This window comes from Palaemon carinicauda, chromosome 2 (assembly GCF_036898095.1).
Source record: "Palaemon carinicauda isolate YSFRI2023 chromosome 2, ASM3689809v2, whole genome shotgun sequence".
Classification (NCBI taxonomy): domain Eukaryota; kingdom Metazoa; phylum Arthropoda; class Malacostraca; order Decapoda; family Palaemonidae; genus Palaemon; species Palaemon carinicauda.
Window position 1 is genome coordinate 147,216,861 of NC_090726.1, and position 17,392 is coordinate 147,234,252.

General features: G+C 46.0%; 1 protein-coding gene across 3 annotated transcripts in view; it reads left to right on the forward strand.

The window, feature by feature from the left end:
• Positions 1-17,392, forward strand: part of Btk (tyrosine-protein kinase Btk29A) — a 739,841-nt gene that overhangs the window by 22,513 nt on the left and 699,936 nt on the right. For all 3 annotated transcript variants that reach the window (XM_068358867.1, XM_068358885.1, XM_068358876.1), the window contains one exon: positions 16,111-16,421. In XM_068358867.1, the coding sequence (XP_068214968.1) occupies positions 16,269-16,421 (153 nt within the window). In that variant the 5' untranslated portion in view covers positions 16,111-16,268. The remainder of the gene's footprint in view (positions 1-16,110; positions 16,422-17,392) is intronic.

Consider the following 17,392-nt stretch of genomic DNA (forward strand, 5'->3'; position numbering starts at 1 on the left):
AAGGACGTGGGACGGACAGCTGAGAGGTGGAGGAAATCGAATCACGATTCGCTCCTCCAAAAGGCGATTACATCCAGACCCCACAAGCCTCCAGCGCCTCAACGACAACAGCCTCGTCAGCCTAGGACATCGGAACCAGCTCCGGCAGCAAAGACAAAGGTGTCTAAACAGCAGTCCCCTCCTGTCAGGGACAAGAAGGATGGTAAGTCCTCCTGGAGAGGCAATAATCCTAGAGGGAGCGGCCAAGGCCGCAAACGCTAGGATTGGCACCCCCCCTGCATGTCCCCCAGTGGGAGGATGCCTAAAGTTGCGCGTTCAGGTGGCAGCAACTCGGGGCCGGGGCCGATTCTTGCACGATCTCCGTGATCAGCCAAGGATATCGCGTCCCGTTCATAACATCTCTACCTCCCCTGACAGCGAATCTAGTGTGGCTGAGCTCCTATGCCATGGGATCGGCAAAGGGTCTAGCCCTTCGGTCAGAATTCGAGACCATGCTCTAGAAGGATGCTTTCCAAAAGGTCGTCGACGGCTCCCCCCGGCTTCTCCAGTCGACTCTTTCTTGTAAAGAAGGCATCTGAAGGCCGGAGACCCGTCATCAGCTCTGAACAAGTTTGTCGAACAAACTTCGTTCAGCGTGGAACTGCAAAGTCGATCAGACTTGTAGTGAGACCACAAGACTTCAGGTGCACACTGGATCTGAAGGTCAGGTACTTCCAGATCCCAATCCATCCGCCTTCCAGGAAGTACTTGAAATTCGGCCTAGACAACAAGGTCTACCAGTTCAAGGTGCTGTGTTTCGATCTCTCCACAGCACCGCAGGTGTTCACCAGAATGTTCACCCTGATATCTTCGTGGCCACACAGGATCGGCATCAGTCTCCTTCGTTATCTGGATGACTGGCTAACCCCGGCAGTCTCGGAATCGGCCCTTCTTCGACACTGAGACAAGCCTCTGGGACTTTGCCAAGATCTAGAGATTATGGTAAATCTCGAGAAGTCTTCTCTGCTCCCATCCCAACAACTGGGATATTTAGGCATGATATTAGACACCAGTCTCCACAAAGCCTTCCCATCAGACGACAGGATAGCAAGGCTGAGGAGGGTCGCAGAACCTTTCCTCAGACGAGGAGAGCTTCCAGCCCAATCTTGGTTAAGTCTCCTAGGTCACCTTTCCTCCTTGACCTGTCTAGTTCCAAATGGCCACCTCAGGATGAGATCCCTGCAATGGTGGCTCAAGTCCCGGTGGAACCAAGGCAATGATTCCCTGGACACTCTGGTCCCTATGGGACCTGCGGAACGAATGGACCCGCAGTGGTGGTTGACCTACGGGAACCTTTGGAAGGGAGTGGATCTTCTCGTCCTTCCCCCGCATTTGATGCTGTTCTCGGACGTGTCAAAAGAAGGGGGGGGGGGGCACGTTCTGACCCAAAGGATCTCAGGCCTATGGTCAGAATCAGAAAGGTACCTCCACATCAATCTGCTAGGAACGAAGGCCGTATATCTGGCCCTTCAACAGTTCCAACAAACCCTGGCGTGTCACTCCGTGAGCGACAACACCACGGTTGTGGCTTATATCAACAAGCAGAGAGGTACCTTTTCGTAACAGGTTTCCCATCTTGCAGTAGAGATACTGAGATGAACCGAAATCCACTCAATACCACTGTCGGCTCGCTTCATTCCGGGCAAAGGAATGTGCTCTCCGACAGTCTGAGCAGAGCCTCGCAGATAGTGAGTACCGAGTGGTCTTTGGACCCTCTAGTAGCCAACAAAGTCCTGATTTTGTGGACCTTTTCGCGACAGCCTTGAACTTCAAGCTGCCGCTGTACTACTCCCCAGTCCCGGACCCCAAGGCACTCTGGCAAGATGCCTTCCTACAACGGTGGGAGAACATCTACGTCTACGCTTTCCCACCGTTCTGTCTGGTGAGAAGGGTACTCAACAAGACCAGACTATCGGTCAACCTGTCGATGACTCTGATAGCTCCGCTACGGCATCATGCAGAGTGGTTCCCGGGCCTTCTGCATCCCCTGACGGAACTCCCGATAGAGCTTCCCCCACGACACGAGCTCTCAAGCAACCACACTGCAACATCTACCACAAAGCTGTAGCATCGCTTCGGCTTCACGCCTGGAGACTATCCAGCATCCCCTCACAGAAAGAGGCGTTCCGCAACAAGTTGCGGAGCGGATGTCTCGACACCTGCGAAAGTCATCCGCAGGGGTCTACCAGGCGAAGTGGAGAGTCTTCTGTGGTTGGTGTCGTGGGAGAGGTACCTCTCCCCTTGATGCCACTATTCCAGCAATAGCGGAATTATTGTATACCTGCGGGAGGAAATGTGCCTTTCGCTCTCGGCGGTAAAAGCCTATCGCTCAGCCTTAAGCCTGGCCTGCAGGCTGAAAGGAATAGACATTTCCTCCTCGCTGGATCTTTCTTCGCTCATACAAAGCTACGTGCCCCCAGTCGGAAGTGAGACCTCCTCCATGGAACATGGTTCAGGTTCTTAGGGCTCTTAAGAGATCTCCTTGCAAACCATTACGCCAGGCTTCTGATCGTCACCTGACTTGGAAGACGGTGCTCCTGCTCGCTCTGGCCTCGGCCAAGCGTGCCAGCGAACTTCATGGTCTCTTGTACGATGTTGCCCTTCAAGAGAAGAGGGGAGGTAACGTTCAGGTTCGTCCCTGAGTCGGTTTCTAAACTCAAAATCTTGGAGCCCGGACCCTCAGTTCGACTCCTTCAGCATTTCGAGTCTCCGTTCTGTAACAGATGACCCAGACCATCTCCTACTATGCCCAGTAAGGAGTCTGAGGTGTTATCTTAAAAGAACAGCTGCAGTTCGTCCTCAGGTGCAAGCCCTGTTTGGGAGCACAGGAAGGACGAAGAGGAGGGTCACCAAGAATACCTTTTCAGCCGGGATTCGAAGGGTCATCCATCACGCCCTGAATTCAGACCCTCCTCCGTCACGTCGCCTTAGAGCTCACGACGTCAGAGGCATCGCAACGTCCCTGGCCTTAAAGAGGAACTACTCTGTGACGCAGGTGCTACAAGGTGGAGTCTGGAAGCGTCAAACGACCTTCACAGCCCACTACCTGCATGACGTGACCCACAGGAGCTTCGATACGTTTTTTATCGACCCTGTGGTGGCTACACAACAGCTGGTCTAACCTCAGGTTCCTTATGGACAGGTAGCAGAAGGTTGAGGGCATTGCTACCTAGTTTTAGACTGCATGAATGAAAGAATTATGTCTGGCCCTTACTTCTTTCTTCATCCTCCCCTCTCTTGGGGAAAGCAGCATCCTGGGTTCTCTGCATAGCTGACCTCAAACCTCTGCAGGTAAACCATGCTGCCTTGTGTTCCTAGTATTAAGATAATACTGTCGCGTCCCCCATACCCTGACGAGGTGGTATTGGGAACGTCCTAGCCTAGAATTCCATCTAAGGGACTTCAGGTCAACTTCCTAGGACAAGTCACACTTCATCCCTCCACACACAAGCTTATGTAGGCCGCACGTTCCTTGCGGAGCAAGGAACTTGCGATGTGCAGGGACTCTTTTTCTCGAGTGCTGCTCACTCGGATTCTGAGCCCCTAGGCAAAGCCAAAGCCAGTAAGGCTGGGACTTTCCACCCTTCCTAAGGGATAAGTCACCCCATGTAAATAGCGTGGTTTGTATTTCGGTTACGGAACAAATGACAAATTCGGAGATAATTTGTATTTTTCCTAACCATACAAACCTTAGCTATTTACACACATTTGCCCGCCAGCCCTGTCCCCCAAGGCAAGTCCTACCTCTAAGAGAAGTGAATCAGTTCACCGGTGTGTGAGGGGGAGGGGTAGCTAGCTAGCGAGAGGGTAATCAACCCTCGTTAAAAATCTAATGGCTCGTCATTTCAGCTACGCCGAAAGTAGTACCCCATGTAAATAGCTAAGGTTTGTATGGTTAGGAAAAATACAAATTATCTCCGAATTTGTCATGTTTTGTTAAAGTTTTTATAGTTTATAAAGGAGATATTTATTTTAATATTCTTGAAATATTTATTTTTTCATAGTTTCCTTTCCTCATTGGGCTATTTTACCTGTTGGAGCCCCTGGGCTTATAGCATTCTGCTTTTCCAACTAGGTTTGTAGCTTAGCAATTAATAATAATAATAATAATAATAATAATAATATTAAACGATCTCCATCTACCCCTCACTATGATCTCATCCACATATGACACTTGAGAAATCTCTCTTATAATTTCATTTCTAATCCTGCCCTGCCATTTAACTCCCAATATTCTTCTGAGGGCTTTGTTCTCAAATCTACAATATCTGTTGGAGATTGTTTCTTGTCATACCACGACTCGTGACCATACAGTAACTCCAATCTCACTAAACTGATATATAGCCTTATTTTTAAATATTTAACTTAGCCGGTGGATATATATATAGCTAACGTCTCTGACGGTCCGACAGATTCAAAACTCGCGGGAGATCACCGTGTTAGGTTGCTGGGTGTACACTAGCGCCACCACTCGGCAGGATACTAATACTATTCCCAAAATCTCCAGTTCTTCTCTGTCGCTCTCGCGATAAACATTGATTCCTGCTCGTGTTAAACCTGAAGTTTTTCAACTATTGGTGAAGTACTTCTTTATGGTTTTGGCTTTCGCTGTGTTAGTTATTCTCAAACAATAAGATCTTCAAGAGAAACTCTTTTTGAAAGGAGAGAAAAATTTTTACACTTACTTTTTTTTATCTCTCTCTGGATTTTCCACGTTAGAGAGAGAGAATATGGCCGACCCCTCCCTCAGTGTATGGGAAGTGTGTGAAAGGCTTTTAGTTTTTAGTATTTATTTTATCACTTTATAAATTCTTGTTGATATTTATAGATTTACCTCTATATCTCGCCCACCTTTATTAGGCCTCTTTGATTCTCTCTCCAATTGTACTAAATACCGAAGTAAATTTTATATTTTTTAGATCGATGGGATGAATATTTTTAGAAAATATTTTAAGTGATTTTTTGTCTTTTAAAATCTATTCTTTGAATAGTCTTCGTTCTGTTTTCAAAGATGAACTAGCGTTAAGTTTATTTATGCTACGCAGTTTGCACTCTATCGTTACGATAGAGAAAGAGAATCACGGTTTCATTTTGCAGAGAGAGTTAATCGATTTTGACGTTTAGTTCATTCTTCTTACAAACAAGTTTTTTAAATACTAATTAAAAGGATCATGTTATTTTGAAATTTCCTAGTCCTTTTAGTATTTTTCTTTAGTCAAATAACCTTTTTAAACACAAGACTTACCCGGTAGTTATATATATAGCTTACGTCCCCGATGTCAACGGCAGAAAATTCGAAACTCGCGCCAACCGCCAGTTGGATAGCCAGGTGTACCACCCCTGCACCCTAGCGAGGTACCTGGGAACCATTCCAGTGACCCTCATATATATTCCCTGCTGTCGCTAGCGGCGACACGTGAATTCTACTCCGTCATTACTGATCGTTTTTTTGGTGAAGTACAAATCTTTGGTTATTGACTCCCGCTTGTTTTTTATCTCGCTTTGGATATTTCTTGATTTTGTTTGGATTAGATGATTTTTGACCTTTGCTTGTCTGAATTCTCTTAAATTTTCAAAATGGCCACCCCCCTTATAACTTTTAGATTATGTGTGACTAGTGGGTGTAAGACCCTTATGGCTAAAGCCCCTCTTGACCCCCATTCTCTTTGTGTTGCATGTAGAGGTAAAGAGTGTGATTTAGGTGATCGCTGTGACGAATGTGTTTTGCTGTCAGAGCATGAATGGATTGAGTTTGATAGATACAGACGTAAACTCAAAAGGGATAGATTGAGGCGTAGTTCTTCTCGCTCATCTAGAGATATTTCCTCTTCCCATGTCATTAATCCTATTTCTTCACCTGTAGTGGTTGATCCCGATCCCACTATTGCGATTCAAGCTCTCGGCGCTAAAGTTGAATCTTTGGCTGCGGACAGGACACAGTTGATGTCCGATGTGCGACTATTAAAAGGTGAAGGTGCAAGTGCAAATGCAGTGAAGTTAAGTGCTGTGGAGGGTGCGCCTGCTCGTGTCTGTTGTCCTCCTAGTCCTAGACCTCTTCCAAGCTCCCCAACCCCTGGGAGAAGGAATGTCGAAAGGCGAAAGGAGACGAGAGGCTTTATCAAACGAGCAGACGTCCCCTCGATCGTACCTGTGGGCGCCTCCCAGGACGTTCGCCCTCGCCATTGGAAAGGTGAGGTCAAGTATTTTTCGTCGTCTTCGGATGACCCCTTGGCTAAAAGAGGCTGGAAGCTCGCTTCCAGACCTCTTAAGAGGTCCTATGATAAGGCCTATTGACGTCCTGCTAGTTCAAAACCTGGATGTAGTCACTGGGATACTCCAGAGCTTTTTGAAAGTCCCCCGATCATACGTCCTTTTAGTACGCTGGACGTTTCCAAGGATCCTTCTGTGCACTCAGGACCAGGCTTTACCTCATTCCAAGCTCCCAAGCAGCCTTCAGACTGGTTTTCGCCTTCTAGGCGCTCTGTTCCGTTTAGCAATGAGGAGAACGTTGTGATTTCATCACCGATTTCACAACGTTCGGATCCTAACTTTGTAATTCTTCAAGACATGCAAAGCAGGCTCTCGTCCTTTATGCAATCATACCAGCGTAGCGACAAATCTCATATCAGCGGTCGTGATTGGAGCAGCGAGCCAGGACGTGTTTCCGAACGCCCTCGTAATCAGGGATCTAAGCTTCCTGCTAGCCGCTACGAACGGCCTTTAGGAAGTGATCTTGATCGTTCTCCTAAGTCCGCAGTCCTCAGTTCTTTTATTGAATGCGAACGAGACTGTGTGGCCGTGCGTTCTTCTAAGAAAGACGTCGGACGTCCTGTTAAACAGGTTATTGAACGTCCTTGCAAACGGGTTACCGAACGTCCTGTTATACAGTCTTATGTTCGTTCTTTGGATAAGTCTTTCGAACGTCCTTCGATTCAGGATCCTGGACTTCCTACAGAACAGGCTGCCGATCCTCCTTCGTAACAGGCTGCCGAACGTCCTTGCAAACAGGCTACCGAACGTCCTTACAAGCAGGCTGCCAAACGTCCTATCATTCAGGAAGTTTCTCTCTCTGCCAATTATTTCAGTGAGCGTCCTTGAGGTTGTGTTTCCGGGAGGATTACAGTTGAACGAGTCACTGAACAACAAGCGGTTCGTAGTACAGAACGCTTGTCAGTAGTTGACGGCAAGCGTGTTTCTGAATATGATCTTGAACGTCCTATTCCTTGTCATATTTCGGATGTTAGTTTGGATTACGATGAGGAGGCTCATTCTTTTCAAGACATCGATACGGTTCATGTACAGGAACTTCTCGTCTCTGATCGAGCTGATCGCGAGCGTTCGGATGAGCCGCACGCGACTCTGCCACCTGTTACTATTCGCAATGAGCCTATTTCTATTGCGGTTGGCAGTCAGGATTTTTCTGAAATTGAAACCGCTCTTAACCCTACTCCTCCCGAAGGAACGTTGCAAGAGAAGGAAGTAGAAGGCCAGCTTTCTCCTATGGAATTTGATGACGTTTCAGAGGACGAGGACTCTGTTTCTTTCCGTCATTCTGCCGATCTTAAAAGACTAATGAAAGTTTTTACGGAAGAGTTTTCAGACTTTTTTGTGCCTATAGCTCCGTGCTCGCCTCCGTCTGAGTTTACTCTCGGCAAAGCCTCCAAGAAAGCCCGCTTTACTAAGATGGTACTGTCGCGTTCGTCCAAGAGAGCTCTTAAATTAATGGGTGACTGGTTACAGTCTAAGAAGGCCTTAGGAAAGACGTCTTTTTCCTTTCCTCCAGCTAGACTGGCTTCGAGGTCGAGCATCTGGTACGAGACAGGAGAAGTTCTCGGCTTGGGGATTCCTGCCTCTGCCCAGGGAGATTTCTCAAGCCTCGTAGACGCTCCTCGTCGGTCGGCCATCAGAAAGACCAGGATTTTTTGGTCTACTTCAGAGATGGACCACCTTCTCAAGGGAATTTTTCGAGCCTTTGAAGTTTTTAACTTTTTAGACTGGACACTTGGGGCTTTGGGTAAAAGAGTTGAGACTTTTAAAGAGGGGGATACCTCTGCCCTGGTTCATTTGATGTCGTGCATGGACAAAGCCTTGAGGGATGGCTCTAACGAACTTGCAGCTCTTTTTTCCGCAGGCATCCTTAAGAAAAGAGATCAACTATGCTCTTTTCTTTCGCCAGGGGTGACTCCCTTCCAGAAGTCTGAACTTTTATATGCGCCTCTTTCTCCATTGCGGTTCCCACAAGAACTTATCAGGGAGATTTCTGCAGCTTTAGCTCAGAAGTCTACTCAGGATTTTGTCTCCAAGACTGCTAGAAAGGCTCTTCCTCCCTCTTTTACCAGCCGCAAGCCTAAGGAAGATACTTTTCCCAAGTTTTCCCAGCCCTTTCGAGGGAGATCTTCCAGCAGGGGTAGTTCCAGACCTGATGCTAGAAGGAGTAAGAGAAGAGGTTTCAGAGCAGGGCGAAGCAGAGTCTGACTGCTTTCGCCTTCAGGCAGTAGGTGCCAGACTACTCAAATTCTGGCAAGCGCGGGAGAAGAGAGGAGCAGACCAATGGTCTATTCAGATCTTGAAGGAGGGTTACAAGATTCCCTTTCTAGGGAGCCCTCCCCTGGTCTTAGTTCCCGTGGATCTCTCTCCCAGATACAGAGAGGAGGCAAAGTGACAAGCTCTTTCGAACCAAGTGTCTCTTATGTTAGAAAAGGGGGCCATAGAGAAGGTTCAGGATATTCGTTCACCGGGTTTCTACAACCGCCTATTCCTGGTACCCAAGAACTCGGGGGGATGGCGTCCAGTTCTGGATGTTAGTGCGCTGAACAAGTTCATCATCAAAACGAAGTTCACCATGGAAACTTCAAAGTCAGTGCTAGCAGCAGTAAGGAGGGACGACTGGATGGTCTCATTAGACCTTCAGGACGCCTACTTCCACATCTCCATCCATCCGAGCTTCAGACCCTACCTAAGGTTTGTTTTCATGGGAGATGTCTTCCAATTCAGAGCCCTATGCTTTGGCCTTTGCACAGCACCTCAGATCTTTACGAAGCTCATGCTGAATGTAGCAAAGATCCTACATTCAAGGGGCATAAGAGCCTCCCTGTATCTTGACGACTGGCTTCTCAGAGCGCACTCTTACGATCACTGCCTGAAGGATCTTCAGACAACCTTGGACATTGCGAAAGAACTGGGTCTCCTTGATAACAAGAAGTCTCTCTTGGTTCCATCTCAAGAGATTTTATATTTGGGGATGACGATACGGAGTCAGATTTTTCGGGCTTTTCCGTCTCCCTTAAGGATAGAGCAAGCTAAGTTGAAACTAAGATCGTTTCAAAGCAAGAAAGTTTGTTCAGCAAGGAAATGGATGAGTCTGGTAGGAACCCTCTCCTCCTTGGAACAATTCATCCCACTGGGAAGACTGAATCTTTGTCCTCTCCAGTTCCATCTCAACAGCCATTAGGACAAGGAGAGGGACTTAGAAACGATGTCCATTCCTATCACGAACCCCATCAAGACTGCCTTCGGTGGTGGGAAGAACCAGACAAGTTCCAGGAAGGTCTCGACTTGTCAATAAAGAGCTCAGACCTTGTGTTATGCTCCGACGCCTCGGACACAGGATGGGGAGCAACCCTAAACAAGTTAGAAGTCTCGGGTCTATGGTCAGAGCCCCAAAAATCCTTGCATATCAACCACAAGGAGTTGTTGGCAGTTCTTTTAGACCTTAAAAGTTTCGAGGATTTAGTCACCAACAAAGTAGTTCAGGTCAATGCGGACAACACGACAGCATTGGCATACATCTCAAAGCAAGGGGGAACACACTCGATATCTCTGTACGAGACGTCAAAGAATCTCCTGGTGTGGGCAAGAGAGAGGAACGTTATACTTCTGACGAGATTCATTCAAGGGGAGAAAAACGTAATGGCAGACAGTCTCAGCAAACGGAATCAGATCCTTCCAACAGAGTGGACCCTCAACCTTCATGTGTGCAAGAGCCTGTGGCGTCTTTGGGGGCGCCCTTGCATAGATCTTTTCGCAACCTCGAAGACGAAGAGGTTAGAGGCGTATTGCTCCCCTGTTCTGGATCCAGAAGCAGTCCACATAGACGCTTTTCTGTTGGACTGGTCCAATCTAGATCTCTACGCCTTTCCACCTTACAAGATCCTGTACAGAGTAATACAGAAATTTGTGACATCCAAAGGAACCAGGATGACCCTAGTGGCTCCCTATTGGCCGTCAAGAGAATGGTTCACAGAGGTACTGGAATGGGTGATAGACACCCCAAGAATTATTCCTCTAAGAGTAGATCTACTCAGACAACCCCACTTGGAAAGATTGCATCAAAATCTCCACACTCTTCAGCTGACTGCCTTCAGACTATTGAAAGACTCGCTAGGTCTAGAGGCTTTTCGAAGGAGGCAGCTCAAGCTATTGCAAGAGCAAGGACTTCAACCATCAAAGTCTATTAATCTAAGTGGCAGGTTTTCAGAGAGTGGTGTAGAATCAACTCTCTTTCCTCATCCAGTACCTCTGTAGCTCAAATTGCGGATTTCCTACTATATCTTCGAAGGAAGTGAAATTTCTCCTCCTCTACTATTAAAGGTTATAGGAGTATGTTAGCTACTGTGTTTAGGCATAGAAACCTTGACCTCTCTGGCAATAAGGATCTGCAAGAGCTTCTCGAGTCTTTCGAGACTTCAAAACGACGGAACCAAGATTCTCCAGCCTGGAATCTGGATATTGTTTTGAAGTATCTCATGAGCGACAGGTTTGAGCCGCTGTGTTCAACTTCCTTGAAAGACCTCACTATGAAGACTATTTTTGGTCAGCCTTGCGACAGCCAAAAGAGTGAGTGAGATTCATGCGTTTAGCAAAAACATTGGATTTCGTAATGGTAAAGCTGTCTGTTCCTTACAATTAGGCTTTCTTGCCAAAAACGAACGCCCTTCTCAGCCTTGGCCCAAAGCATTCGAGATTCCAAATCTTACGGATCTGGTTGGAGATGAGGTAGAAAGAGTCTTATGCCCAGTTAGAGCTCTGAGATGCTACTTGGAGAGATCAAAAGACTTACGAGGCAAGTCTGAATCTTTGTGGTGTTCAGTCAAAAAGCCCTCTTTACAGATGTCTAAAAATGCCTTGTCATATTTTGTCAGGCTTTTGATTAAGGAAGCTCATATTCATTGTAATGAATCAGACCTTGGACTTTTAAAGGTCAAGTCTCATGAAGTCAGAGCAGTGGCAATGTCGGCAGCATTCAGGCAGAACAGATCTCTACAAAGCATAATGGACACGACCTTCTGGAGGAGCAAATCCGTGTTCGCGTCATATTATTTGAAAAGTGTTCAGACTTGTTACGAGGACTGATACACTCTGGGTCCATTCGTAGCAGCGAATGCAATAGTGGGTGAAGGATCCACCACTATGTTCCCATAATCCCAATAAACTTTTCTTCTCTTGGTACTTTTAATTGTTTTTTATGGTTGTTTGTGGAGATTGTGTCAGTCTTCCACAATCATTGATTTTGTCAGGTGGTCATGTTTGTTCCTTGAGAGCACCCAGAACTGGTTATTGGAGGAGGTTCTGTCATGATGAGGTTTTGACACCGGTTTGACAGTCCCTTCGAGACCTTCAGCCCCCTGGGAGGATCGCTGGATCTCATAAGGCTAGCAGACATAATGAGGTGAGTATCATTGAAGTCAGCTTCCTTATCAGGTACGAACCCTTAAGTTTTGTTTTAATTAACTCTTAAGTAGAATTCCAGATATGCTAGCTGTCTCTAACCCTCCACCAAAGGTGTTAATCAGCTATATATATAACTACCGGGTAAGTCTTATGTTTAAAAATGATATTTTCATTAATAAAATAAATTTTTTAACATACTTACCCAGTAGTTATATATAATTTTAGTCCCACCCTCCTCCCCTCTAAGAGATGAGAGGCATGGAATATATGAGGGTCACTGGAATGGTTCCCAGGTACCTCGCTAGGGTGCAGTGGTGGTACACCTGGCTATCCAACTAGCGGTTGGCGCGAGTTTTGAATTTTCTGCCGTTGACGTCGGGGGCGTAAGCTATATATATAACTACCGGGTAAGTATGTTCAAAAATTTATTTTATTAATGAAAATATCATATTATCTCAGAATTTGTCATATTTTTCCTCAGCGATGCAGTTCTTCGTTTGACTGAGAGAGCCGACGAAGTAGACCTGCTCCGTTCATGCCAGGAGAATCTGCTGTCACTGCTGGCCCTCAGAGGGTGTCATCCTTTCTCCTTAGAAGTACGCCCGTGGCAGCTCCTGATCAACACTTTATCTTTGAGGATGAGCTCCGGCTACACTTCCTCAGGCAGCGCTCTTGGCAGATCATCTTAAGAGTGCTGCCAGGAGGTTCAACTACTTTCCCTTCTGAGGGAGAGTTTTCCTCACTAGGTATTGGGTTGTTACTCCCTTTTGAGGGAGAACTTCCCTGCATCTTCTTCATCACTTCATCAACTCCGACTGCTGTTGTTGTCTTCACCTAGACTACGCTCCCTCCTTGCTGAGTCTCTTCCTTCGGGGGTGGAGAGTAGTCTTAGGCAAGTCTCTCCTGCGAAGTGATCACCCCTCTTGTTCGTGAGAGGGGCCAGTCATAGAGACTCTTCTTTGGAGAATTGCTGCTGCTGAAGGTCAGCTTGCTGATCCACCAGACACCAGAGGACGTCATCCCTTCTTAGAAGTACGCTTTCACCTCCGGTGAAGAGACGCCTCTTTGGCTCTTCAGCAACGCAGCCTTCCCCTGCAGAGGAGCCTCCTCTTCTATCGTTTTATGGCCCTCGACCTTCGTTGTTCCTGGATCTTCTGACGACGCTGCCGCTAGTCCTCGGTCTTCGGCCTTGGACTCTTCTGTGGATCGCTCGCGATCCCCTTCAGAGGATGTTCGCCCTACCAAACGGCACATCTCTGTTCCAGACCTGCCTTCTCCGTTCCAGACCTTCCTTCTCCGTTCCTGTCTCAGACATCACTTGCCCTCATGAACGCGCCAGCGCTCATCAGTGCACCAGCGCTCATCAGTGCACCAGCGCTCGCTAACATCTCGTCAGCGCTCGTCAGCTCTTCAATGTTCTCCAGTGCGTTAGCGCTGCAGTGGTTTTCATCGTATCAACGCTCTCCAATGCCCCAGCAATCTCTTGGTTGCCGGCGCTCTCCAGCACATTCTCGCCGTTTTCAGCACCAGCGTTTGCAGGCTCGCCAGTTCATCCACGCTCACCAGCACGACAGTGCTCTCCTGCACATCTGCGCTCTCCTACTTGTCAGAACTCTCCAGTTCGCATACGCTCTCCTTTGCGCCAGCGCTCTCCAGCTCACCAGTGCTCGCCTGCGCCCCCACGCTCACCTGCTCATTTGTGTACCTTCGCTCGCCTGCGCCCCCACGCTCACCTGCTCATTTGTGTACCTTCGCTCGCCTACGCACCAGCGTTCTCCAGCTCACCAGCGCTCTCCAGCTCGCCTGCGCACCAGCGTTTTCCAGCTCGCCAGCACTCGCCTGTGCACTCACGCTCTCCTGCACGCAAGCTCTTGCTAACGCTCCTGCGCTCGCCAATACTCCTGCGCTCGCCAATGCTCCAATGCTCACCAACACTCCAGCACTCTCTTGTGCACTCATGGGAGAGGCAAAAAGAATGAAAGGGAAAACTTTTGGACAGGTCACCATCGCCCCATTCCCCTCGCCGCAAACGCATTAAAGCACGCCCGCCAGGAAAATAGGGAAGAGCCTTCACTGAAGGGTTCAAGATCCCGAAGATTCCATTTTCGAAGGCAGACCCACCGCATCAGCCATCGGTCGAGACTCCTCCCAAGGAATCCTTGGTCCCTTTCTCTTTAGGAGGTTCATAGCAAACACGATCTGGATGTTGTGAAATGCCTATCATTAGTTCGCCAATCTCTAATTGTCAGCTCCCCGACCGCTGTTCACTTGTCTGCTGATTGCCTATTGTTATGTCTTCCACCAATGAGAAAACATCATCTGGCTGATCACTAGATCACCGTTTGCTGATCTCTAGCTCGCCGATCGCCAGATTGCCAATTGCTAGCTCATCTTTCTCTGATCATTGACCTCCAGTCTCGCCAATTGGTAATGATTTCTGATTGCTAGTCGATAACCAGTCATCAGCATGCTGATCACTAGATCACCGATTGTTAGCTCATCTTTCTTCAATCATTGACCTCAGTCTCGCTGACCTGTGATCCCTAGTTCTCTAATAGCCAATTGTCAGCTTGCTGATCTCTAGCTCGTCGATCGCCAGTCCTCGATGGTCAGCTGTTGCTAGCTCACCTATAGGTAGTTTACCATTCACTAATGCTCTGATCACCGATTACTTGATTGCCATTCACCGATCGTTAGCTCAACACTCGTTTGTCGAATCTGTTAGGCCATCTAATCTCTCTCATATGTCTTGTTCCAAACGGCTGCCACAGGATAAGATCCCTGCAGTGGCAGCTGAAGTTCGTGTGGAATCAACACCCCAATCCACCGGACACCCGAGTTCCTATAGCTCAGGATCAGGTGATGGATTTGAGTTGGTGGATGATAGACGAAATCCTTCGAAGAGGACAGAATCTTTTCGTTCCCCCTCCGGATTTGATGCTCATCACAGATGCAGCAAATGAATGTTGGGGGCTCACCTGCTGCACCATACGATCTCTGGCCTTTGGTCAGTGTCAGAAAGGTACCAGCACACAAATCTGCTAGAGATTAGAGAAGTTTACCTAGCTCTTCAGCAGTTCCAGCAGTTGCTGTCAGGGGAATCAGTACTTCCCTGGCATTCAAGCGCAACTTTTAAGTATTGCAAGTTCTCCAAGCGGGTGTGTGGAAGAAATAGACCACCTTCACAGTCCAGGCTCTTTGATGGACAAGTAGCAGTTGGTTGAGGAGATTGGTTACCTTGGTTAAAACTGGGATGAACGAGAAGAATGTCTGGCTTTCCTTTCTTTATCTTCCCCTCCCTTGGAGTTACAGCACCAGGAGTCCCTCTGCAAGCTGGCTTAAACCTCTGCTGGTAATTATCACTTCCCTTGTAGAGCCTAGTATAAGTTGTAAAATTTTTGTACTGAACACGTCCCTATTGCTTTCTGCGAGGGAGCAATGGGATACATCATGTTTTCCTATATAAACTTGAAGGTGTTCATACAAATTAACAAAATCTATTACACTGCATTTAGTATTGGAACAAATGACAAATAATTTGTATTTTTCCCTAACTAATACAAACCTGGAGTTGTTTAGATATAAATTGGGCTGCCATCACCTGTCCCCCAGAAGTCATGCTTGCAATAAAAAGTGACATCTCTCGCTGCTGTGAGAGTACAGTATATATAGAGGTGGCTAGGTACCCCCTAATCACCCACAGCCTACCCGCTCAAGCGGTTAGGCAGGGTTGTCACCTCGCAATTAAAGTCTAATGGCTACCTCCAGCTGCTGCTGAAATATAATCCACATAAATAATTTCAGGTTTGTATTAGTTGGGGAAAAATCCAAATTTGTCATCTTATACTGTACAGTGATCTTGTTGGTGTACTGTAAATATATTTCCAAAGGTATTTATAATCTTACATTATGGCACTGTTTCTCTGTAAATTTGCTTACCATTGATTGTTATGTTAGATGTTGTACAGTAGATTGACATTAGAATTCTATTAAAATGTCTTTTGTAGGGTTATCCCTGTCGTTACTTGAGAGAAGGAGGATTGGTTTGGGAATTGGATGTTTTGGGTAGTGTTCCTAATGTTCTCACTTCTTTGTTCTAACATTTAAGTCTTTATGTATAGTATATATTGAGGATGGTTTGTTGTTTTATTTGCATGTAACCCTAGTATAAGTTAATAATTGTCTTAATAAAAAGTAAAATCAGTTTAGGCCCAACTTGCAATGAAATAGTAAATATGGCTGTTGTCTATGATCGATTTCAGTGTGGACTGGAAATTAGCAAACTTAAATTCCTTCTAAATTTTCTGTTGGTATTTGTTTAGGAACAAATCCTTAGGTGGTATGCCATTTAAAGGGAGATTTAAACCATGGTAATATTGTGCTGTTTGTTTTTTATTACAGAGGATGGCAGGGGAAAGATTATTTTGATCTCTGGCGACACTCCCTTATAGTCAGGGCCATTGTCTCCCCTCTGGCTGTGGATTTCCAATCCTGTTTTATGTTGTATATTAAGGGATTGGATTCTTGTAGCACAAAATCAAAACTCCTAAAATCAAAAGATGGCAGGGACCGGGAAGAACGAAGAAGTTCTCAAAGAGAGCTTCATGACCAAGCGTTCTCAAAATAAACGAGCTTTTACCCACCCCAACTGGAAGGAGCGCTGGTTTGTGCTCTCTCCTGAAAATCTCATCTACTATGATGGTGACAAACAGGTAAGTGTTCTCGATCCCATTGTCTCCTAGGTTATGGAGTTTATTGCATTTTGATAGGGTTTAAATTTTGATTTTGGCCAAGGGTAAGTATTTCGATCATAGCTTCAAGGGGTCATGCATGTTGGTTTATGTCAACATCAAGGATTTAGGAAAGAGTTGTTAAATGATTGTATGTTTTTAGTATCTGTTGCATATCAGAATCTGTAGCTGCGCTTAATCCTTTTCATTTGCAGCTTGAATTAATGAAATTTTTTTTATGCTAGATGAGTTGCATTTGTTAGTTTGTGTGACAAGTATTGTAATTCACTAAATATTTTCGTTTCAAAATGTTAATTTTCATTTTGTTAACTTTTAAACTGCTAATAAGGGGCCCCATAGTCTCTATAAGTACTGTGTACCTTAATTATTTCTATATGCAGTTCTACCTTGTAAGTCCATTATTTTCAAGGTCTGTCTCACCTTACTTTTTCAACTTTCTCTCCCATTTATACAGTACTTCATGCTCAAGTAAAATCATTTACCACTTGATGCATATCCTTTTTTCCTGTGTCACTGAACAAACTCTTTGCCCATTTTGTACTCCACAGACATTTCCTACTAACTACTAATATATTCTTAAGTTACATGCTAAATACTTAGTGATTTATTTATTGGCTTATTTTACCAATATCTTTTCTTATGCCATACGTACAATTTGTTCGGTAATTGGAATACAAACCAACGCTATTTAATAAGGGTATTATTTTCGGCGAAGCTGAAAAAATGAGCCATTAAAATTTAGCAAGGTTAACTACACATCCCGCTAGTTAACGGGGTCCCTCTCACACACCTGTGATTGACATCACTTTACTTTTGGCTCAGATGAGGAGTGGTTGTCACTGATATTCCTCCTCATCTTTTTGGACTGCCATTAATCTATTTTTATAACTTGTGTGTGTATTTATATGTATATATATGTATATAAATATATA